The sequence below is a fragment of the Schistocerca gregaria genome, chromosome 2 (assembly GCF_023897955.1).
Source record: "Schistocerca gregaria isolate iqSchGreg1 chromosome 2, iqSchGreg1.2, whole genome shotgun sequence".
NCBI lineage: Eukaryota > Metazoa > Arthropoda > Insecta > Orthoptera > Acrididae > Schistocerca > Schistocerca gregaria.
The window spans coordinates 820104578-820131170 of record NC_064921.1 but is presented as its reverse complement, the minus strand read 5'-3'; the positions used below and the strand labels follow the sequence as shown (position 1 = coordinate 820131170).

The following is a 26593-nucleotide window of genomic DNA, read 5'->3' as shown; positions in this document are numbered from 1 at the left end:
ATGCCAGCGTCATCCCAACCGACCACGTCTCCCCGTACTCACTCCCAGTGAAACTGTCATTTTGTGCCTCCCACTTTTTTCTACTCTATCCAACAGCTCCTCATTGAATTCCCATTTGGCTTCTCTACTTGAGTTCACAGTCAAGTGCTTCAAGATCAACATCCTACATGATCACAATGATGACCTCAAACAATTGATCAACACTGCATTGGAGAATCTATCAAGTGCTCATCACACACTCTGCAACCTCACCAGTACACTTCCAATGCACAACTCCATCACACCTACAGAAGCCAACACGAGCTCTGCAGAACCTCAGCATTGGAGAATCTATCAAGTGCTCATCACACACTCTGCAACCTCACCAGTACACTTCCAATGCACAACTCCATCACACCTACAGAAGCCAACACGAGCTCTGCAGAACCTCAGCATTCAAACATGACGGTTAGTGACAGTCCTTGTCTCATTGTCTCGTCTGACTGCCCTGCAGTTCCACGCAATAACAGCTGTGTTTCTACCATGCATGTCTCTGATGTGCATTAAGGGTGATCGCAAACCATACTTGTCACCAGATAACCAAAATAGGGGCCTCCCATGCTTCACAAAGCTTGCCACCTCAAGCTGCATAAGTTATACCACGGAAAGGTGATTGTCCATGAGCTGCTATCCTTTGGGATTGTATGACCCTCAGACACTGGTTGTTTCCTATCCATCTCACACTCAAGGAAAGTTCATTTGATTTGTGTGGGGACTATTGCCAGCTTAACACTCACCCTATTATTGACAATTACCCTATTCCACACATCCAGGACTTCACCCAACTACTTAACAGAGCCCAAGTGTTCAGTGACCTCAGTTGTAAGAAGACGGGGTGGAGCAGGAAATTATCCCCATTTGAAGATGGTACTGCAAAGAAAAGGGGCGGGGGGGGGGGGGGGGGGGTGAAGATGAAAGAGCGGGAGTGGGCTCCAAGGTCACAGTAGCAGTGGATGTTTATGTTGGTACCATTGTTAGTTGTGAACATAGTGTCATCAGATGAGCACATGCTTTTGCTGTTGAAACCTATTGTTCTGATAATCAGTCTATAGTTGCAGTACAGCATGTTATGCCTACTCAGTATCAAATCCTCCCTCCAAACAGTGTTCCCAACCATAAATTGATTCTGTTACAGGAAGAGAACTTTTGTTGATGTGGCAGTGTTATGGAAAAGAGAGTTGGAGCACAGAGGACCAATAGAACACCTGAAAATACTGAGTGTGTAAGCATTCATCATCACTTGCACTGTCTAGCCATACTATATGTTGGATTCTCCATAAAGACTTTCAGTTTCATCCATATAAAATAGTGATCACTCAAGAATTGTCACAACAGGACTGGCAAAATTGATGACAAGCCTGTGAAGAGTTGACTGAAAACATTTTTCAAGACGCGCACATTTTATTCAGTGATGGGATTCACACTTCCAAATTTCTGGATGTATTAAGAAACAGAATATGAGTTGTGTGAATCCTGGGGAAATTCATGAGACACTTCTCCACAGTGATAAGGTCACAGTTTGAGGTGCAATCAGTGCTGAGGAAGTCACAGGGCTTTATTTTTTTGAGAACAACCATGCTGTTACCATCAATAGTGGATGGTATGTGAACATGATCCAGAACTTCAACAAATGTACATGAGACTCATTTGGTTTCAGCAGGATAGTATGACAGCCCACAATGCTCAACATTTGATGAATATTTTGAGCGAAATCTTTTCCAGTCATCTGATCTCATGATATGGTGACATTCCATGTCCTGTACACTGACCTGATTTAAGTCTGTGTGTCTTCTTTCTTTGAGGTTATCTCAAAGCTGAAGTTTATAAACACCAACCAAGGACCCTGGGAGCCTTAAAGCATGCTATATGCCTTGAAATAGCCTGTATTCTACAAAAAATACTCCTTAGAGTGATGCATAACTTTAGAAACTCATCCCCTTGCTAAAGACCAGGGGTGACAGTTCCAGTCACTCCAAGTTGTGAACATTATGCAACATAGACAGTGGGTGACATATGGTTGTATGGAGTCTGAGCAATGGATTCATTTAACAATGGAGTTGGACCATTAAAGCCACCCTAATGAATCATCATCAAAAGCTTTACCCTGGGTTCTACTCAATATTTGCATGGTCCACACAAAGATGATTTGTATGCTTCTCTGGGTGAAGTCCTGTACAGTGAGCCACTTTTCTTACTAGCTGAGTTCACAGAAGACACTACTCTCCCTTCACAGGAGGACCTACCCATGTCAGCCAAGTGGGTTCATTCACATATTGTAAACATCCACACCCCTATGCTGCCCACACACACATTGCAGTCAGCTCAAGACAGATAACCTATAATAACAGATGGACAAATTATTCTTAACTCTGAAATATGTTTTTTAATAAACTGCAACAAGTGTTGTTTAGTTTTTGGTGTTTAGCTAGTTGCTATAAAGCGTAAACACAGTGAACACAATTGTCATAATCAGATATTATTATTATTGTTTTTATTATTATTATAATTATTATCTTTCTGACATAATTTAGAACTCCTGTGGACACTATATAAAATATGTATGAACTTCCTCATGAAGATTTAATTCACTGTAGTCAAAAACATTAGGCAAGGTACAAAGTCACTGATTTTATCAAGAAATTTGTTGTGATTATCTTATGTAATGGCATTGGAAAGAAAAAAAACACTCTTAAACATTTCCAAAAGTACTTTGACATATTCATTTCTATGTTTTCAGCTCTATAGGAGAAAATTTGCTATAAAGAAAGGAAAAGGAAAAAATGTTGAACTTACCTTGGATATGAATCTCTATAAACAAGGGTTGGAACAAACATGAAATACACAAAATGATTGAAGTCTGGAAGTAGCACATCTGTGGCTTCAGTATGAGGCTTGAACATTTTAACTTTTGGCACTTTACTTCTTAAAAATGCATAGCTCTTCATTATCATTCGCACCTGCAATACAAAACGTAAGATTAACAAATAGTAAATAAATGCAAAATAATATGATAATGAAAAATTCTGGATGGAACATAAGTATTACCAAGAGAAAGCCATACTATGTAGAAGAAAGTATGACCAGTGTACAAGCACATGAAAAGATCCACCACACAACTGAACAGAAGGAAAGAGCAATTTTGGTTTGTGTGTGTATAGAAGTCAGTTAATGTGGATGTTGTGATGATTAGTTGAATTTATATAGTTGAATAATACCATGGTTGGTGCCAATGACTATTGCTGCAATTTCACATGCTTCGAACTGTGTAATCCAGTTATCACATGGCCTGAGGCTGGCTGTGTCCATTGTGATGTTATGAATAGAGATTCAACCACTGAATTATATGATACATTCAATTACAAAACATAACAATACACTAATTTTATTGCATGGTTGCATATTAATGGTCACATCTTGAGTTTCAACTTACATGAATTATTATTTAATATCATTTGAAACAATATAGAAAATCTCTCAATAAAATTTTTGTTCAAGCCTTATAAAAAGACAACTGCTCATAAAGTAAAGATGCATTAATTACTGGTCTTAAATACAGCATGGGATAGCATATTTTGTATAGAAAAATTAGGATAGATAAATGGAATTTCCATTATTGTAGGCAGGCAAATTATTAATTTAATTCTTCTGAAAATCTGTATTTTTTCATACTGTCATAAATACCTATTATGTAATATCCAACACACAATGCCTCGATATTTTATGAAACTAATTATGAAGAACACATTTATGATTTATGTAGAGCAAATACCACACTTAAATGGTTTTTTACAGTTTTTTCTCTACTGTAAATTATACAAATTATTGATTGTAACAATGCTGTGAGCACCAAGTGTCATCTAAATTTTATTTTAAAAATGGCAGCTGTGGCTGTATGGCTGTAGAAGTTCGCAATAGTTAATGTTACAGAATGGACAGCAGTAGTTATTAACATTATGAAATGGAGTTCAAGACAGTTTGTGAATTAATTCAAGTCCTGTTAAAGTATATTTCAGAAAGTGAGTTGAATTAATGAACAAACTCTGTTACCTGGTTTTGGACTTTTTCAAGAAGTTACCCTCTGCCATTAAAAATTAGGTACCATAGATTTCCTAAATTACTGTTACTGAATAACACATGATTTTATGAAGTGTATGTATATGAGCAACATTGTATTTCAATAACCAATTCTGTTAGCTAAGTGTGGACATCAACTGTATAAATTCCCGTTCTAAGAATTGTATGATTTGCAATACACCTCAGTCAGTACCTGAGGCACATCAAAATTTTTTATTTAATTCATTTGCATGACAAGAGATATGTTATATTATCCAAGTGGGTGGTCTGTTCATGGCCATACCCAAATAAAATGGGTGCTGAAGTAAATTCAGTAGATGACATGGATTTTTTTGTGTGTGCCCTGTACCAGATGAGGTAAGCAAAGCCAGTAATAGACCTGGAGAAGGAGTTGCTGCATGCAACTGTATCTTTCACCGAGATAAGACCTCTAGGGCAAGTAAAGGGGACCAGAAGAGTATGCACAGGATTTTGTAGAAGTTACTTAGGTATGCGGGTACCACTGTGCTAAGAATTGGGGAAAATGTTCTTCATTTGAGGGCAGGGCAAGGAGCTATCAAACCCATGGTGGATAACATGGCTCAGTTGTTACAGGCTTGGGTAGTGCCAAGTAATTAAAGGAAATTCCCTTGTTGCTTTTGGCCTGCATGAAATTTCTGTTGTGTATTAGTTCTGTATATCACAGTTCATGTAAAGTATACTTTCATTTTAAGCATTAATGAGTATGTACAGTGGTGTGCAAGTGACACAACCCAAGATTATGAGTGGGAATTCAGCAGTGCAGTAGTTGAAATTGATGTTTGGCAATCCAGATTTAGTTTTCCTGTGATTTCTTAAATTGTTTAAGTCAAATGCAAGAATGGCTCCTTTGAAAGGGCATTACTGCCCCCCCCCCCCCCCCCCTACAATCCTTACCTAATCTGAACTTGTGCATTGTCTTTAATCATCTCATCATGCCATTAAACTTTAATCTTTTTCCTTTCTAAATGATTACCAGTGTCTGCTAGGTGTTTGCATAACCTACTTTGCGCAGTAATTTACACCTACTGTTTTGCAGACCTAATACCTTATTGTACTTGTTTCCTGTTCACAGCAAAAGAGATTCAAAAATGGTTCAGATGGCTCTGAGCACTATGGGACTTAACAGTTGAGGTCATCAGTGCCCTAAAACTTAGAACTACTTAAACCTAACTAACCTAATATCACACACATCCATGCCGGAAGCAGGATTTGAACCTGCAACCGTAGCAGTTGTGCGGTTCCAGACTGAAGCACCTAGAACCACTTGCCCACAGCAGTCAGCAAAACAGATTATTTTAAGAGCAAAAATTCATCTGCATCCAGTTTTTTTTGGTCTAACTTGTGAGTAAAGTCACTCCCCTGCCATTTGCTTTCCATCTGGTCCCAAAAGAATTACACAGAGTTTCAGTTAGTGTGATTTTTAATGTCTATTTCTGAAATATGTAGCCTGTTGTTACTGGTTTGAAACTGAATAGAGGGCCTACTCTCAGGTTGAGAATGAAACTGTGCTACAAACATTTTATGACACTTTCTAACTTTTAGCTTACTTGTACAGTTTGCTTCGAGATCTTGACCAACATGCTGCTGTCACTGCCAAACAGCAATTAAAAAATTATCTTTAAAAGTCTTTGGAAGATCACAATCAGATAAGTACTATGTACTAAGCCTTGAATTATGCTTTATCTTTAATTCTTTCACTATAAGCTTACTTTTTCTTAAATCCCTGTTGACAATAATGTTTGTGTAAAATTCTGTTTCCTTTTATGAAGATAAGGTTACAGGTATCTTTTGAAGTGATTGACCCTGGAGGATCTTCTCACTATGGATATATTGGAATGAGAAATACATCTCATTTAATCTCTAATCTCATCTGAAAAAGTTCACATGAAGTATGATTTGAACTTTACTACTACTTCATTAATAATTATGTATGCACAACATACAGAAATGTCACAAATTCACAGACTGCAATACTTACTTGCTCACAAAGAATTATCATGGCTGAGATAGGAGGTAACTGATTGTATTGTATAACACATACTGGCAGCACCAGAAAACCAATTTTGTAGGCAATTAGAAGAATCAGAGCACTGTTGTCCAGAAGTTTTCTCTGATATCCTGTAAGGAAACTGATGAATAAGCACATGCATAGAATTCAACTTTCTATTATATCAGTAGCAAAATTCATATACATAACATTCTCCATGTAGTTTTATTTTGTAATTCACATCTAATAATGTTTATGACACCACAGAAAGACAGATTGTGGATCGAAAAATGAGGATTAAGACTCAAATTTACAATTACAGAATGCAGGAGATATAAATTTCTGGTATGTAATACCTCAAGATGTATATTAGAGGAATCAATACTGTTATTGTCGAAATCAGCTGTAGACTAATTATATTACATGTCTGGCACAGTGTCTTCATCCTGCCGGTATGCTTACCCTTGGCCCACAGGTCTCTCTCCACCAGACTTTTAACAGATATCATTTGGCCTGTTGTGGACATGATACTATTTACAAAGACTCTGTTGTTACTACTATTGTCACAGGCACCATGAGCCACACTTACAAGCAATGCATGCTTCAGGAAATCTATGTCGCTGCTATCAAGAAAACACATTTCATCTGCTTATTACTATCATGGATGTGCTCCGACCTGCTAGATATTTGAGATGGAGTGCAACCTCCAGCAACAGCATGCAATTTCTCACTCATTTCCAGGCCAGGAGCCAGCTACACTTCGTAACCCATCAATCTGAACATGCTGAGACCAGCCCAGACAATCCATTCTACACCACACCATCTCCACACTGCTTCATGGTATGCCATACAGAGTGATCCTACAGACACTGTTCCTACAGCCACTAGAGATGAGGCTTCCCTACAGAATTGTTATTATACCAGTGGACAATTCTCCTGTTACTTTTAAATGATCATGAACAACCTTTCAGTTGCTAGCCAAACCAACTTTTTGTGAACTTGTGCCATGAATAAATTGTTCTGAAGTTCAACCTGCAATCATTGACAAAAGCTTCCATCACCCTCTACTGGTCTTAACTGTTACAATTATCATTTATATTCCCCTGCATATGATAGTTTTTATGTACATTGAAAGAAGCTGGCCATGTTTCCTTTTGCTATTGTGATCAATGGAAACTATTTGGAACATAGCTACAGATGTGGTTTTGTTTTCCCCTTTGGTTTGTTATATAGTTATGATCACAGAACAGTATACATGCACCCTTTATCCTTTTTCTGGTATAATTAAAATTTCTGAAGTTTTTCTCTATTTGTTAGTATTTTAAATATCGATAGATGGTCATTAAAGATAGAATGTTATTTCATCCATGGAATAAAAACTGTATTATTTGATACATGTTTTATTAAATGAGTAGTAAACATCCCTGTAATTGACAGAAGGATATTGTTTTAACTATAAATAATACTCAAACTATGTCTGGAACAATGGCTGCAGGAAGCATGAGGCACTACCCTTCTTATGCAAGTTACGTGAGTATTGTAAAGGGAATTCATAGTGGATATAAATAAAGGGAGGAGTAAACTCACCAAACAGCTCCAGAGCTGAATTAGTCTGTGAGTCTCAGGGTATGTAGGTATGATGATCTAAAAAGTGATATTTATGACAAAGGTTAAATTATCACAAAATGTGCAAGAAATACCAACATTTTTTAAGAAAAGAGTAGAGAGAAATATTTAAATTTCAAATCTGCAATTCATTTGTGTTTGCTATAGGAGAAGCATTTTTTACTACACTGTTAAGGTTTTTTTCCTCCTATCTTCACAATCAGAGGATGAGAGAGCGTTAAAAATCAGTGTTGTAGTGGGAGAAGCGAGTAACAAGAATTAGAATGGGTACATAAGAAAGGAATATTAGCTAATGAAGATCACTGATTGAAAATTCAGACAGTTTTATATTTAGAATAATGTTAGCAAGCTTATAAGAAAATGCAGCAGATTTCTTGCCCACTCAATATTTTTTTTTTTTTTTAATATTCTAAGAAACCAATATTTAAAACAGAAAATAATTTACAAGCTGGTTGGCCACAAATATTGAATTGCATTATTTGGCAGCATCTCCTAATTTATCTACTGTGTCTCATAGGCTTATTTTGTTTTTAAATGAACATGTAGTGAATGTAAATACAGTAACTTGTTGCAAGTCTAGAAATATATTATTTTTAAGAATATCATTTTATTTGGTTTCATTTTAAATTTTGACAACTTACCAGAAATGGACAATGACACACGAAATGATGCCCAGTGACAGAATGCAATGAACAGTGCAAATACTGCAAGTTGCATGGAGACCCAGGTTGCCATTACAATGTGCAGCCCATCAAAATTCCAAAATATAGTTGAGAAGCCCAGCTTCAACCTGTATAATAATTTAACATTTTTAACCATTATAACTTTCAATTTTTTTAGGAACTAATACAGTAACATAGCAATCCTAGTTATAGATTAGGTCTTCAGCATCTACTTGATCAACTTTAATTTTATCTGTGCATACATACAACTGATGTTAAAGCTGTATTACCACTATGATGTATGATTTAATGACTGTAAGTTAGATGATTAAAACATACACAAGCAAACAGTTGTGACAAAATATGCTCAGGGACGATTATTCATCATTCTGAGTGTGGATTAATACTTGGACTTGTCACAGTGACAATACGTTCTTGCTGTTATGTATCTGTTCTTATAAATAGAAGAGATTTCCTTTTTTCTGTTACACTGTTCAGATTTATTCTTATCCAGTACCTGTTAAATATACATTGGTCCACATGAATGCTAGTATTTGCAATATGAACATAAATGTTGTCTGAATGTGAATACATAAGTTATTACTAGGAATTTGGACCAAGAAAATGCTTTCTGGTTCTATATGATTCCTTAAATTAGGAAGGTCTTGCTGACTGAGGATGTAGAGCGTTGTCAAACTTGCAAGAATTAACTTGCTTGTAGATAGTGTCTTGAGTCAGCCAACATAGCATTGTAGCAGCACCACTGTTTAGAATAGGGAAAGCTAGTTTTGTGCAATATTCTTAGCACATGTTACAGCCAGATGCAGGCTGGATTGCAGTGAGTTACGCATACCAACAGTTGTGAAGTAGAATAGAGGCCACAGGGCTGTCAAATTCCTGAAAGAGTATACATAGCAGTTTTGCATGGCACAAATCACAGGCAGAAGGGGCCCACTGGTGTATTATGAGTATGTGACGCAAAGTGGCACATATGGCAAAACAGAAGTGCACAGCCATGAATAAATAGGTTTCTAATAAGATTCATTCAAGTATGGCAACTCTCCTGGATGGCGGGGCGTGTCATACCACCAGATAAACACAGCAGCAGATGGGGCGCCAGTGTTCCAGTCCATGGCGGGTCGCTGGTTGGCCTCTCTGTGAAAGACGTGGAGTCCATAGCCAGCCAGCTGTGGACCACTCCATGGCTTGCTACTGCGGGAGGCATCCTGGCTTCCAACACATGCCGGAGGCATCCTGAGGCGAGGGCCACATATTCAGTTTCTGGATCGCGGGTGCTTGTTGTCGCCGCAATCTCAAACATGCCAGCAAGAAGCAGGTAGCTGGCCACCTGCAGCTGACACCAAGCAGCGCTGAGTCAGCAGGGATGCAGTTCGCTGAGTTGACTGCCAGCATTCTGATGATGACGCAACTCCGCTGGCATACAAGGCTAACACATGGTGTGTGCACGGGTTGCTGAGGCAGCCATTCTGTGCCAAGTTGTTTTGCAGACAGCATAGTGGTGTCCTCAGCATTGTGGTATCCAGTGAAGCAGACCGAGGGGAAAACAGTACTGTAGTTGGAAACAATAAATCACTTGGAAAGCTTGGATGAGTCTTAATAGGGTGCCTTCTACCTCTTCCCGCTATATTTGGTCATCCTGATACATTTGGCGTCAGAATAGTGGACGTCGTCTGTCCAGTACGATGTTTGAGCCCACTGCCCGCATTACTTTCACAAGATTTGGTGGGTTTTGACCAGTTTTCTTTTGAGTATTGATTGTTGTCTTGCCTTTTTGTGTTTTTGAGTATGACTCATGGCAGGCCATTTTAGATGTTTTGCATAGGCATATTATTTTTTTGTCAGAATGAGTGTTAGTGTATTTGTGGCAGTAAGATTTATTATTTTCTTTCATGGCATTTAATTACTTTTGTATTAGGTTGTGCATGATGTTACCGAGTATGATGATACTGAGGTGTAGGGAGTCGGGTTGTTCTTGTACTTAAATGTTTTGTTTCAGGACTAACTGGGAACAAAAGCAACACAATGGCAGAGTCAGGGACGTGAGGTGTGTAGAACCAGAAGTGGTACAGATAGTGTTGGAAAGAGTAGCATAATTGACAGCAGACAATACGCAGTTGAGAAATGACTTAACATCTATAGGTGAACAGGAAACCACAACTGATCAGTCGTTGTTGCCTAGGGTGCTGGAGATTGATCCAGCTGCCTCAAGCTGGATTATTCCATTTTCTGGCAAGGCATCTGAGGATGTGCGTTCGTTTGTGGAGGTCTTGGAGACTTCAGCGGTGATGAATGGTTTGTCTGATGAACAGTTGTTACACATGGCCAAGATTAGATTAACGGGTGAAGTGAAAACATGTGTAAGGTGTTCTGAGGCCTTAAGGAAGGCAGGCAGGACAGTTTAAGCAGTTAAAGGAAGGGCTTTTACAAAGGTACAAAAAAACAATAGTGTACGGTACTTTAGAAAGAGTTTAAGTACAATGTCAAACAGACAAGGGGAGATGATGAAGAAATTTGTGGACAGGATAAGGGAAATTAATGAGTATACTTACAAATTGGGTCAGAGCGATGAAGTGAATATTGTTCTGTTGCAAGAGGCCGAGCAAAGGTCACTTTTATTTTTGAGAGGGTTACTGGCACATATGTCACGGAAAGTGCGTGAAGGGATTCCAAAAGATTTATATTCAGCCATTCAGCTAAGGGAAACTGTTGTCAATGCAGAGGTGTCGTGAGGGAAATTCAAAGTAGTAAACAAACCAATTGAATAGTCTACATTAGCATTAAGGCTTAATTCGCATGAGTGTGTGTCTAGTGGCACTGGGAAGTCGCTTTGGGTAAGTGTGTAGTCAAATCTATCTGTGGGTACAGGATGTGTTATTGATCCATTGGAGGATAATGAAATTTTGGGTCCATTGGGTTGTTTTGTGAAACATAGTGTTGTACACGTACAGGAGGGGAACGACGGGCGAGTAGTTCCTGTGAACATGGATAATTTTAGAGCTGTAGACGCGAATTTGAGGAAAGGAGTTTTAGTGGCAAATTTGGATGTGCCAGATGATGAAGACTGGTGTTCGAGAGGTAGGCGAAGCGATCAACCAACAACTGCCAATAGAACTGCATTGTGTGACAAAATTAAGCATTTGAAAGGTGGAGAAAGAGAGCAGATGGAAGAATTACTGTGGGAATTTAAGGATTTGTTTTTTCCACAAGGGCCATTACCAGCAACTCCATTAGTTCAACGTACATAAACCATACAGAATACCGAGGTATTTGCAGCCGATTGTGGAGGATTTCATTGCTCAGCAGCTTGCGGACGGTATTATAGAGCATAGTAATAGTTGCTGGGATCCGGGCATCGTCGTTGTACCTAAAAAATCTGTGGTTGGAACTAAGAAATACAGGTTCTGTTGTAACTACTGATACCTCAATAATAAGACAGTAATGGACATATACCCCATTCCAAATATATGGGAGTCTTTGGATCGCTTAGGACAGTGCCAGTACTGTCCTGCGATGGATTTGACAAGTGGTTATCATCAGTTAGAGGTGGCTCTAGAGGATCGTCCATAAACTGCTTTTTCTACTCCTGGAGGCCATTACCAGTACATTAGAATGCCGTTCGGTTTGAAAAACGCTCCGGCAACGTTTCAAAGGTTGCTAGACAGTTTCTTGAGGGGTTTGAAACCACGGCAATGTCTGGTCTATTTGGATGACATTATAGTGTTTTCACGTAGTATGGAGCAACATAGACAGCAGTTAAGGAAAGTCTTTGTGAGGTTAAGAGCAGATCGTTTGTCTTTGAGCCTGGAGGAGTGTCATTTTGTGTTAGAAGAAGTAAAATATTTGGGTCATATTATCAGTAAGGACGGAGTGTGAACAGATCAGAGGCTGGTACAGGCTGTAAAGGGAACAGAAAACAGTTAAGGAAGTGCAGTCATTCATCGGAATTTGGAATTTCTATCGAAAGTTCATGAAGGGTTTTGCAGATTTAGCATAGCCGTTGACGCATTTGTTATGAAAGGGTGTGAAATTTGAGTGGACAGAAGAGTGTCAGAAAGCGTTTGCCAAACTTAAAGAAGTGGTAACATCAAGTCTTATTCTTGTGTTTCCAGATTTTGAAAAGGCGTTTATACTAGCATTCGATGCATCCAATCAAGCATTAGGGAGTGTTCTTAGTCATAAAATTGATGGGAAAGAACATCCTGTAGCCTATGTGTCTAAGCAGTTGAATGCACCTGAGAGGAATTACCTAACAACTAAGAGGGAGATGCTTAGCGTAATATATGGAATCACATATTTTAAATGTTATTTATATGGGAGAAGATTTCGGGTAGTGACAGATCATGCTGCGTTGAAGTGGTTGTTGGGGTTGAAGGATCCGTCCACTAGACTCGCTATATGGGCTGTGTGACTTAGTGAATTCGACAACAAGGTGCTGCACAAGCCTGGGAAGAAACACGTTAATGTGGATGCAGTAAGTAGGAAGGTGGCAAAAGTAGAAGCCATAGGTTATGACCGAGCAGTATGGCAAGAATTACAGGACGCGGACAACGATTGTAAATTGTATCGGACACAGCCACAATGTAATATGTACGATGGACTTCTGTGCAGGGAAACGAAGTTAGGGCCAAGGGTAGTAGTGCCAGTGAAGTTGAGGTATGAGGTTTTAAAGGAAGCACATGATCACGTGTTATCTGGTCATGGAGAGTGTAGATCGACGAATAGGAGAGTGGCGCAGAGGTAATGGTGGAGAGGTAGGAAAGGAGATGTGGATAAGTATGTCAAGAATTGTATACCATGTGCGCAGAGAAAGATTTGAGTCATAGACAGATACAGCTACAACGATTACCGGAAGCGACATGTCCATTTTCTTTGTTGGGAGTTGATGTCTTAGGACCTTTCAGGCGAACACTATCGGGGGAACATATTCGTTCTGACAATAACAGACCATTTTTCGAGGTATGTGGAGATGGTGGCTATGCCAATTCAACAGGCAGCAATGGTCGCACAAGCGTTAGTAAACAACTGGATTTTGAAGTTTGGTGTACCAGAGACAATAATTACTGACCAAGGGACCAACTTCATGTCGGATTTAATGAAGGAACTGTGTAAACTGTTGAACGTAAGGAAGTTGAGGATGATCGCATTGCATCCACAGGCCAACGGAAGGACAGAACAGGTACACAGAACAATCGGGAAGATGCTGAGTTTTTATTTGGATTCTCACACCGTCAGTGGGATGAGCATTTGAAGCATATTGTATGCGCGTACAAGGCAAAAGTCCATACCAATACCGGTTTGTCTTCAAATGAGGTAGTGTACGGGCGAAAAATGCCGTCACCGTTCAATTTGGTGAAGCTACAGAAAGGAAGAACTAGTGAATAGGTACATCAATTCGCGACAACAATTCGGGATGTTTTGAGATGGGTAAAAGGCGAATACGAAGGCTTTGGAAAGGCAGGAAGACGCAGTAAAGCAGAAAGGAAGTTTACTGCAGTGTAGAGTGGGGCAATGAGTAATGCGGTCCAGCCCTATATGCAAAAAGGGAAAACGAAGAAGTTCCTCACGAGGTATCAAGGGCCATACCAAGCTGTTGAAACCATTTCCCCAATTAATGTTAAGCTTCAGCTGCCAACTAGAACAATGATAGTACACATTGTGCGGTTACAGCCATTTAAAGATGGCCCGGGTGTGATTGCAGGCGTGTTACAGGAAGGAAAGAGGAAGCAAGAGAGAGTGAAGAGAGGTGCTAAGCACAGAGAAAACAAGGAAGATAGAGTACAGCATGCAGTACCCTATGCTTTTCGAGGCAGGAAGTAGTGAAGTATTTGTAGTTTTTTTGTTTTCACGTCATGTATAATTGGATTTGCGTAGAGTAATTAGACATTGTATTTTTATATGTTGAATGTATTTTCGATATAGCCTGCTGCTGACAGCAGTCCTTTTGAAGAGAGAGAGGAAGGGTGATGGTGATCCCTGTGCTCAGGCCAGTGAAGTGGGGAGCATTGAGCAAGTATGTGGAAGTGAAAACTGAAGAGGTATTCCTGATCTTGGCAACTAGAAACCGGTATGCCGAGATGACAAGGAGGAATCACGAAACTGCCATAGAGGGAAGGTAACGGTATGACCAGCCAAGGTGGTAAGTACCAATCCGGATACATGCATGGTGCAATTATTGTTAGCCAGGAGGAAAGGAATAGACTGTCCAAGGGACATCGTCTAGCCAAAATTGAGCTTGCAACGAGTCGGGATGCATTGGATCTTCTCCACCTACGAAAATTTGGTGGTAGTAGTAAGTTGTTTTGATCGGGGAGTATTTGCAGAAGCGAAACGTATAGAGCTCGAGGGGAGCGGAATTTGAATCAATGGAACTAAGCGTAACATAGTAGGACCACTCTCCCACCTGCCAGCGTCAATTTCAGGAGTCATGAAATTGAATGTTACGCAACCACAGCTGTACTGGCGAGAAGCCATTTTAGAGTTTTTGCCAAGGCAGGATCTGACCTTGTTAAATCTATCTCTGGAGCCAGGTCTGTTGAGATCCGTAAACCATTTCACTTTATATCAAGAGGGGCGCATATCAGCCGAACACCTTGTGTAACATGTCGCTCAGTATAGGGAAAGGAAATATCAAATACCGATCATTTTGAGCACCTCTGTGCCAAGTGTCATCGCAGCCTTAACTTTGTTATGTGTTGTTTTCTTTCTGATCAGGAGGAGAGCTAATTCCAAGAAGGAACCAAGGGTTGTCCAAGTCTCAGTCGATTGGATAACGAGGGCGTGAGATGAGTAGGGAAGGGGTTAATCGAGCAGTCGTTGTCCAGTTAGGAATTTTTACGTTTTGTTTCATGTCATGGTTTTAAGGGGCACTAGACCACATTTAAGTCTTATAATAGTAAGGAAATATGCCATACGTGCCGACCCAAACACGTTAAGAGCTAGTTAAGGGTCGCCCCGGGGACCGGGTCTTTCCGAAGAGGAGAATAATGTAGCGGCACCACCGTTTAGGATAGGGAAAGTTAGTTTTGTGCAAAATTCTGAGCACAAGTTACAGCCATGTGCAGGCCAGACTACAGTGAGTTACGCATACCAACAGCTACGAAGTAGAATAGAGGCCACCGGGCCATCAAATTGCTGAAAGAGTATACGTACCAGTTTTGGATGCCACAAATCACGGGCAGACGGGGCCCACTGGCCGACCTAGCATGTTATGAATACGTGACGCAAAGCGGCGCATATGGCAAAACAGAGACGCACTGTCGTGTATAAATAGGTGCGGGTTTCTAACAAGATTCATTCAAGTGTGGCAGCTAGGTCGCTGGTTCAACCCCACATTACTGTCCAGCATGGCATGGAGGCAGCATTTGTTCAACCGTCACTTCACCCTTCCCCCTAGAATTGACACCTGACGACCAGGAACAGGAGTCAGTGGGGCTACTTGACACCTAGCCTCAATCTGATTGCCAGCAGAATGAGACACCTCGAAAGTTTGGGAGGTAAACACTACAGCCAAAGAAGAATTTTCGCACTGGAGAGCATGTCGACTCACCGACCAACCGAATGATTGTGTCACGGATCATAGATTCAGCATAGGAATCTGATGGATAACGGTAATAGATTTACAAATGCTACTGAGGCCGTGGAGTTCAGCCACCACACCCCAGTAGGACTGCTGGGGATGTTTATGACAATGATAGAACTCAACATGCGCTGCAATAGCATGCGTGCATTTAAGGTGATAATGACAACATCTTACACATTTTGTTGAATGAAGGCGACACTGGTCCACTGAGCAGGGCTAAATGGCACAACGATTGGTAAATCCGAGGGGAGATCCAAGAAAGAAAGCCTCACATATTTTAACACCAGTGACACAAAAAGTGAGAAAGTGTTTCCAAAGCTGCTTCTGAGGGCAAATCACAGTGAGAGGGGGGCAGGGGGGGGGGGGGGGGGGGGGAAGGGCGGCAGGTACGGCAATGGCATAGAAACCTGCATAGTTAGTGTGGTTGACAAATTTGTAATATGATCTGTAAGAGTCTGCTTCTGCTCACTCAAGGAGAGACTTGAGCACTGCCTACAAAGACATGAGAACCAAAGGAGTAACAAAAGAAATGGAGCATATGGAAGTGAACACCACACTTGTCATCAACTGTGTCTTAATGTAAGACAACTAATAGTGTGGCAACAAACAACAAGAGTATTAATACATATTCACATTTAAGTATACATAAGCATAGAAACGGTATAATCAATGGTAGAACACATCTGAGGACGAGAGCCAGCCACGCCTAGGTATACACGTGAGAGTTTTTCACTCTCACAGGGTTTCTGTAAGTAAATGTAAGAACAGAAGGAAAGGCAGAAGTTTCTCTGCACTCTCCAGCTCAGCTATATGCACCTACAGGTGCATACAGAATGTGTTAGCCTTGCTGCAGGGCCATTATCTGTAGCGCACCACACATATTCCGTTAGCTCTGCAGCCTATCTGTCATAATTTTGCAAAAACTATTCATCAAAATGTCTGATTTTTACATTACGTATAGTTTTGTATGCCAGCTTCATCGTGAAGCCCCAAAATTTCAATAATAGTGATACTTTACACGATATTTGCTTTTAAGTAAGACACTGTGCGAAATTCAAAAACTTTGCGATGGAGAAAAGAGATTATTATAATTTCGCGTTTGGTGAATATTGCACCACATGTTGTGACAACTGAAATTTAGTCAAGTAAACAGTGTAATGTTAAACAAGCAACTGACAACCACAGACGTCAGTAGCTTACGGAAAACCTCACTGTTTCTGTTTGCAGTAAAATAAGAGAAGAAATGTCTTGCTAATTTTCATACTAACAAATTTTCTTTTCAGTAGCTGTTGAAGGCTCTTAAATTACAACACTGGATGGAAAACATAAAATAAAAACCAGACCTTTTGCTATATATATTGCTGTAGATAAGGAAGTTCTGTGTTGTTAACCACAAAACGAAATATTCTCATCACTGTGTGCTATCAGTTGCCATACCCTCAAACTAATATCTCTAATGGTTTAGGGTATACAAGGGAGGTTACAAATCTGTGGTGTGCCTGTGGTCCGAAGCGAATGTGCTACATAAATTCCATTTTCTTGAGATTGGAGACAGAGACCAACTCCTAAGTCTAAAGAAATCTTCCATATGTTAGCTAAATTTCATTCACAGCACGTACGACATAATATGCACCAAATGCAAAATCGTGGCAACCTCCATTTTTCATTGCAAAGTTTTCAAATTTCATGTAGTCTCGTACTTAAATGGAAATATCATGTTAACTAAGACTATAGCCGAGCGAGGTGGCAGTGAGGTTAGCACAGTGGACTCACATTTGGGAGGACAACGGTTCATGCCCATGTCTGGCCATCCTGATTTAGGTTTTCTGTAGTTTCCCTAAATGCTTCAGGCAAATGCCGGGATGGTTCCATTAAAAGAGTACAGCCGACTTCCTTCCCCATCCTTCCCTAGGCAGATGGGACCAATGACCGCATCACTGTTTAGTCCCTTCCCCCAAATCGACTAACCAACTAAGACTAATCCGAAATTGTGGGCACTTCACCATGAAAGCTGACAGAAAGTTATAAGCAATGTCAAAAAATTTTTGACGGGTTTCTATGAAATCATTTGAGAAAGCTTGGAGGGCAAGCGCCTCTATGCTAGCTGTGCAACATGTCACCAACCGGTGCGCCAAAAGCAGGCAAAGATTGTCTCATTTGCTCTCTGGTAGGTGCAGGGCTGCACCAGTCGGCACCACAGCCTAGCTGCCAGTGTATTCTGTCTCAGTAGATAACAAGAGGGAATCTTCCACACTGGATCGAGCCACCTTGCACTGGGTCCCCCTATCCAGGTAACCCACTTTCTTTCTCCGCGCACACAAAAACATCTCGTGTAAACAGTGTCGAGAGTCAGCTCACTGGTGCTGTCCAAAAATTGGGCTACTTCTCACAGTTGTGCTCTGCGAGCTTGGACCTCTTGTGTAGCTATGGCTCTCTGACAAGAAAAACTACTCCAGCACTTATGGGAGAGATGAGAGTTGGGTAAAGCTCCAGTAGATGGCATCATTGTGCACAAGTCGCAGGTGGCATCTGGAGGCTGATCCTTGCAGATGCTGATGGCAGAGTATTTAAATGCAGTGCACCATGCTCACAGTATGATGTACAGGTTTATAGCAGATACAAAACAGGAAGATTAAAGTATATATCCCATCCATAATAATGTTGTTAGAGATGGATTGCAAGCTTATTTAGGAGAAGGATAATTAAGGAAATTAACTACATTCTTATCGAAGGATCGAAGAATTCTTCTTACTTGATTTAGGGTAGCAATGGAAAACCTACATGAAAATGGCCAGACAAAAATTTGAACACATCTGCAGTAAAAGGTAAGTCCAGTGTCTTTACCACTGAACTACCTTACTCAGTTCAGTGATATGAAGAGAATGGCATTAGATTGTGAGCACCATAAATTATTTACATTTTAAACAGGTGAATATTATGCTCAACAGTGCACCTCACCAAGCAGTACTAAAACTAAAACAACAAAAAGAATCCTAAACACAGATCTTTAGTGACAAATTTGGTAAAATTGGAAAATAAACAGTGCACAAACATGAAATGTGTGACCACCTAACAAAATCATATACATGATATGGTAGAGAGCTTAAAAAGACAAAAAATTTTAATATTGTTAAACAACTAGCTAGTTTAAATAAGCCTTGACGAAATTTGACAATACAAGCTTGGAAATATACATAGTGTACTTGGTATCTGAATAGAAATTAAACATTGGGTTTCAGTCTGGCATCATCTTCATGATTGTTCGAAATATTTTGACGTAAGCTGTCAGGAAGGCAATCTACAATACAATGTTTGAAACGTGATTATTCTGAGAATGTTGTCGGCTTCTACTGAACCGTACCATATTATCCCCGCGAAAATACCGGGACCATTAAAAGCTGTGATAAACAAATCAGCAGTTTCTTAAATACAATAATATGTGTGGGTCTCAGTACGTAAAACCCGACTGTACTTAAATTTCTTATAGAAATTACGGGAAAGTATTAAGTCAACCCTCCATTACTGTAATTAATGTGAAAGCTCTGTGGTCTTAAGTATCTGAGGGTCGATTTAATGACACCCGTTTAGTAAAATATGTTGATACTGGAAATGTTATATATTTTTTAACATGTTTATAAGAAAAGGACATAAGGAGAATATCTAATAATGTGTGAAATACACTTCACAACAGATTAAAAATTTTATTCATTTATTTATTAGTTACTTTTTTGGCGAAAGAAGAAGAAGAAACCAACTTTCGTTTGATTTATTGTGCTGCATCCTGCACGATATCAAAGTTCCAACTCTGTGCAATAGAACAGTACGTGACATTGCAAAATTTATATTAAACTTCTTAACTAAGCTTTTTTTCTTCGAGGAAAGGTTATTTTTAATTAGTGTTGTAGCAAAAGGTGCATTTGCGTGTAGACATAACAGCGATGTTCACACAAATGACAACGCACCACATCAACTGACAACAAGACTACTTAAACTATGTTGTCTATCTTCTCTGGCCACAGAAATGACTGAAATGTTATAAGAATAAGTGGGATAAGAGTCGATCCAGTATACCTCACTACAAGAAATTGTAAAGATTATTTGCTTTTTAAATTAGAAACACAGTATCAAGAATATTCAGAACATATTTGCGTCCTAGCTAAAATTCCGACGACGCGGGAAATAGAAGCCAAAAAAGGAACTGTCCCGTTTTCTTTATAAGAAGAATTCCGGCCGTTAGGTGTGCTTCTACTGTTCACTGGCAACAGAGAAACAGGCGACAATGAAACTAAATTATTCTGCATTGTCGTTCTTTCATAGCACAGTTACGTCAAGTAATCCGAGTTGGTCAGTTCATCGCACCGTGTTTATAGGAAAAATCATTGAGCTCGTGTGCCGTGCTTAAAGTAAAAATCTTTGTGCTCATGTGCGGTGTAGTACGATTGGAACTGGATATAGTCGTTTTTTTTCTTTCCTTTTACAATTTTTTTTATTTGTTTCCACTGTTGGTTGGCAATTTTGTAAGTTCCTTAACATGAACAACAGTGAAAAAAATCAAACGTGCAAAATTAATGGAGGCATATCGGAAATTATCGAAGGAAAGGTGAGAACGAAAAGCCAATGTTCTAAAAACGCTTGGCGGAGTAGCCTAGATAAATGTTTCGCAAATAATTTTGCTGGTCCGACTTCGAGTTCAAGTAGTATGGATATTTCTGGCACTGCAGCTGTTGTAAAAGAAGTAAATACAGACGAAATAAAAGTTAAACATGAAGAAAAGCAAATTGTTCCTGATTTAGAGTTTCACGAAAATCTAAGTGTCAGACATTACAAAAAGAATTAACTTCGTTAGTGATGATCCTGCAGAATGGTGCGTCAGTGAATCAACAATCGACATTCTCTTACAACGTGACTTAATCAAAATTGTAGCTGTGATTTTTCTAATTCAAGAAGATCAATAAGCGATGAAACCAAATATTTGAACAAAAATGAATTTTACTATAAACTTTTAAATGGTGATCAACTTTGCATGATTTTCTAGTATACTCCTGTAGCACCGGTGCTGTTTTTGTGCACCATGTAAATTGTTTGGAGGTAAGGCAGCGATTGCTACTAATGCAGATTGGAAAAATATTTCTATTATTTCCTCTCATCATGAGAATTCACTTGAACATAAAAATTCTGAGTCACTTGGATCAATACATAGCCATTTCGAATCATATGTTGAGAAAGAAAAAAATGTAGTGGCGCAGTGTGTTGAAACTGGTGTTTGCAGTAGTGAAGAAGCTAAACAAGTCGTGATGAAATAATAGAGCATCTTTCTGAAAGAATAAAAAGATTATCATAAGTGAAATAAAATAGGCCAAATATTTCTCTATAATAGTAAATTTTACTGCGGAAATTTCATATATTGATCAATTATCTTTCATATTAAGATATGTGAACGAGAATGGTAAACCTGTTGAAAGTTCCCTTCTGTTTTTACCATAGAGTAAATATCTCTGGAGTGAGCATTGCGTTCTGCGCATGTTGTCAACATTAAACCAGGATTGTCAAGTGTTTTCGGGACTTCGCTGTGCGTGTATGCTTTTCGCAGCGTTTGAAGTTTATAACATCAAGAGTTTTTGTTGTGTTTTCACAGTTTATTGATAGTGTAATAGGGATGGTGAATTACTGTTGTTGCTACAGATGAAAAAAAATGTGAAAGGAGGGATAGTAACTTTTCATGGGTACTATTTACTCTATGGTTTTTACCAAACCTGGGACAGAAGTCCGATAACTTAGCTGAGGCTAAAAGTCTTGTCTACAAATTTCATTGATATTACTGATTGTAGAGGCCAGTCATATGACAAGCAATATGTCAGGAACCCATACTGGTTTGCAGGTACGCATTAAAGAACGAAATCCGAAAGCGCATTATGTGCTTTGTGCAGCACTTTCTTTGAATTTAGTCGGCACTAGTGCTGCATGCTGTTGTCGGAAAGCATGTTCATTTTGTAATGTACTGCAAAACCTTATATAATTTTTTCTCTGCTTCTACACAACACTGGGATAAACTTCTTTCTTTCATGAAACCAGGTAGCAAAATGGTAAAAAGTTTATAAAAAATACGTTGGTCAGCAAGAGAGGAAGCGTGTGTAAGTCTATGTGAAAACAGGGTGGGCGTTATCAATGCCTTCACACATATTGCCAATAACACAGTTGAAAAACCACTTGTGCGAAATGAGGCTTCACCTTTATTGAATCAACTGAGCAGACTAGAAACAGTATTCATGATGAAATTTTGGAAGGACATATTTCAGAGATTTAATACCTTAAATCTGAAATTGCAAAGTGTAAATATTGATACTAAAACAGTGCATGAATAATATGAATCACTTGTAGCATTTATTGCACCTATTCGTGGCATGTTCCACTATTATGCAAATAAATCCATGGAGATTGTGACTGATATAGACTATGAGTGCACCTATAAAAGATCACGAAAAGGCAAACTGTATGATGATGAAGAAGCGGACTCTGAAGAAGTTTTTCTGACTGGAAGGAAAAATTTAGAGTCGAAACATTTCTCCCAGTACTCGACAACTTGTACGCCCTATTAGTGAGGAGGAGGGAAAGCTATAGAACACTGTTATACTTCTCCACAGTTTCCAGTAACCTTGAGAATAGTTCATCTGACGGTATTGCTGAACATGGAGCAAAATTCCAAGCGTCATATGACAGATTAAGAGCCTTCCTTCCCTAGTGAAAGTGTACATTTCGCGTAACTTTTAAAATCTTCTGAGATTAGTGATATACAAGTCGAAATGAGTAAATTTTTACAAAAAGAGAGGTTACAGTCCGTCTTTTCGAATGTTGACATTACTTCTAGAATATTTCTATATGTGGCACTTACAAATTGTTCAGCAGAACGCTCTTGTTGTTGTTGTAGTCTTCAGTCCTGAGACTGGTTTGATGCAGCTCTCCATGCTACTCTATCCTGTGCAAGCTGCTTCATCTCCCAGTACCTACTGCAACCTACATCCTTCTGAATCTGCTTAGTGTATTCATCTCTTGGTCTCCCTCTACGATTTTTACCCTCGACGCTGCCCTCCAATGCTAATATTTGTGATTCCTTGATGCCTCAGAAGATGTCCTACCAACCGATCCCTTCTTCTAGTCAAGTTGTGCCACAAACTTCTCTTCTCCCCAATAGTATTCAATATTTCCTCATTAGTTATGTGATCTATCCATCTAATCTTCAGCATTCTTCTGTAGCACCACATTTCGAAAGCTTCTATTCTCTTCCTGTACAAACTTTTTATCGTCCATGTTTCACTCCATGCAAATACTTTTAGAAACGACTTCATGACATTTAAACCTAAACTGGGTGTTAACAAATTTCTCTTCTTCAGAAATGCTTTCCTTGCCATTGCCAGTCTACATTTTATATCCTCTCTACTTCGACCATCATCAGTTACTTTGCTCCCCAAATAGCAAAACTCCTTTTCTATTTTAAGTGTCTCATTTCCTAATCTAATTCCCTCAGCATCACCCAATTTAATTTGACTGCATTCCATTATCCTTGTTTTAGTTTTGATGATGTTCATCTTATATCCTCGTTTCAACACACTGTCCATTCCGTTCAACTCCTCTTGCAAGTCCTTTGCTGTCTCTGACAAAATTACAGTGTCATTGGCGAACCTCAAAGTTTTTATTTGTTTTCCATGGATTTTAATACCTACTCCGAATTTTTCTTTTGTTTCCTTCACTGCTTGCTCAATATAAAGATTGAATAACATCGGGAAGAGGCTACAACCCTGTCTCACTCCCTTTCCAACCACTGCTTCCCTTTCATATCCCTCGACTCTTATAACTGACATCTGCTTCCTGTACAAATTGTAAATAGCCTTTCGCTCCCTGTATTTTACCCCTGCCACCTTCAGAATTTGAAAGAGAATATTCCAGTCAACATTGTCAAAAGCTTTCTCTAAGTCTACAAATGCTAGGAACGTAGGTTTGCCTTTCCTTAATCTGGCTTCTAAGATAAGTCGTAGGGTCAGTATTGCCTCACGTGTTCCGATATTTCTACGGAATCCAAACTGATCTTCCCCGAGGTCGGCTTCTACCAGTTTTTCCATTCGTCTGTAAATAATTCGTGTTAGTATTTTGCAGCCGTGACTTATTAAACTGATAGTGCGGTAATTTTCACATCTGTCAACACCTGCTTTCTTTGGGATTGGAATTATTATATTCTTCATGAAGTCTGAGGGTACTTCGCCTGTCTCATACATCTTGCTCACCAGATGGTAGAGTTTTCTCAGAACTGGCTCTCCCAAGGATGTCAGTAGTTCTAATGGAATCTTGTCTACTCCCGGAGCTTAGTTGCGACTCAGGTCTTTCAGTGCTCTGCCAAACTCTTCATGCAATATCGTATCTCCCATTTCATCTACATCCTCTTGCATTTCCATAATATTGTCCTCAAGTACATCGCCCTTCTATAGACCCTCTATATACTCCTTCCACCTTTCTGATTTCCCTTCTTTGCTTAGAACTGGGTTTCCATCTGTGCTCTTGATATTCATACTCTTAAAAGACTGAAATCGTACCTAGGTTCTATGCTGTCTGAGGAGAGATTGAACGCCTTGTCCATTCTTCACATCGAAGCCGACATCGCAACTGATAACCGCCTGAACTATGAAGATAAGATCAACGAGTTTTCTGCCGTCAAAGCCAGACGCAATCTTTGCTGACTGGTGAGTTTGTTTGTTTATTCACATTAGTTTTAAAAATTTAAGATAATAATGTGATTTTTATTATAACTTAGAGCGCATTCATTGGATTTAAGAACTACGTATTACCTGTTTATTTTACAATTGGCGATGGCAGAACGCGAAACTGAACCTCGTTTACATGCAGACGTGACCGAAGGCGCCCGACAGTACTAAACAATACCTGAATGACACAGGCCGCTCGGCGCTGGACAGTCAAGCCATACTGATACTGTTGTATATTACAACTGATGCGTATTCTTGGGCGTCTGCTGAAATGTATAGTTATCGTGGAAAGATACGTTATTGGAGAGTACACTCAGATGAAAAAGTTTTAATAAATAACGTGGTTCAATTCTGTTGATAAATACGTAAAAGCTTTGCAAATACCGTTAGAGAGAGCTATGGTGAGAGCGGTAGCTGCAGTACAAAACTGTTCAGATTGATTAAAGGTATTGTGTACACTTATTATGCTGCATCTAGCTACACAGACCCTAATGCTTTACACGTTAACTATTAGATTATAAAACAAATTTGATTTTTCCACGCTAGGCTGACATAGCAAATCCAGTTCTGTGTTAGTTCGGCTGTATTTATTTATTAGTTCGTGCACTAAAATCTATATTTCATTTCCTACGCTTTCCTATAGATTCACGTATTAATACCGAAGGTTTTTTTTTTTACCTGCTACACATTCAAGTTACTAGATCGTAAAACAACGATTTAATTATAATTTTGGAAGCATCTCCGTAAAATTACGTATTAATTTCTAATGTATGACACATTCGCTTCAATTTTTAGATCGTAAAATAACTTTATTTTCATTTTCAACGGTTTAGTGTAAAATAACATTAAAAGTGAATGTATAACAAAAATCCGCTGTCTCCTACACGATCTGCTGAATTTTTAGGCCTTAAAAGAAAAGTTATTTTCCTTGTGTTCATTTCTGTTGTCTCTCGACAGAAGAATGTGTTGCAGTTTCAAGTTTCTTTTATCCACTGCCGTACACCAAGTACAGGTTCGACACATATTACATTCTGATTGAGTGCGACTAGACTGCTGACGCGTCGTTCAGAAGAACGCATAACGGAGTACGGAAACAGCTCACAGCGTTCCGACCCAAAACAACAGTTGTGAAGTGATCGCGTAATAGTTATTATTTAAAGACTTTTTTTTGGGGGGGGGGGGGGGCATATAATACAGTGCGCCTAGCGGCGCAAAATTTTTAAATCCGCCACTGCTTTAGTTTCTTAGGGGATCGTACAGACTACAGCAATAATCATGCACCCTGTGATTACCTTATAATGAGGCGCCACTAGACATCCTGACTACGTGTAGAACTATCTCCTCGACTGAAGAACCAAGCCGGCCGCGGTGACGGAGCGGTTCTGGGCGCTTCAGTCCGGAACCGCGCGACTGCTACGATCGCAGGTTCGAGTCCTGCCTCGGGCATGGATGTGTGTGATGTCATCAGGTTAATTAGGTTCAAGTAGTTCTAAGTTCCAGGGGACTGATGACCTCAGATGTTAAGTCCCATAGTGCTCAGAGCCGTTAGAACCATTTGATGATTGCAGAATGTGTTGCCACATGATGAACGAAGGAGGACTGCAATCCTACTGCGCCTGCTTGGACGACAAAAGGCGGCGAAAGCAAGGCAAGTACATCTAGACCAGGGGTTTCCAACAAAATTTTCCCGAGGACCCCCCTCATCGAGCATGATTGGTACTTTGTTAGTACTTTGTTATATCACAGTATCAAGTACCTAAAAAAGCCACATTAAGAGTCTTTTTATACGTTTTATATTTTTGGTACTTAGAAAAAACATTGTCATATTCGTTAT

At 39.4% G+C, this 26593-nt stretch overlaps 1 protein-coding gene across 1 annotated transcript in view; it reads right to left on the bottom strand.

Annotated features, from left to right (window-relative positions):
* LOC126335154 (sterol O-acyltransferase 2) overlaps positions 1-26593 on the bottom strand; it is a 176275-nt gene that overhangs the window by 30352 nt on the left and 119330 nt on the right. Inside the window, exons 5-7 of the mRNA XM_049998127.1 lie at positions 8389-8537; positions 6113-6252; positions 2833-2996 (exon numbers count right to left, since the gene is read on the bottom strand). Coding sequence (XP_049854084.1) covers positions 2833-2996; positions 6113-6252; positions 8389-8537 — 453 coding nt within the window. The remainder of the gene's footprint in view (positions 1-2832; positions 2997-6112; positions 6253-8388; positions 8538-26593) is intronic.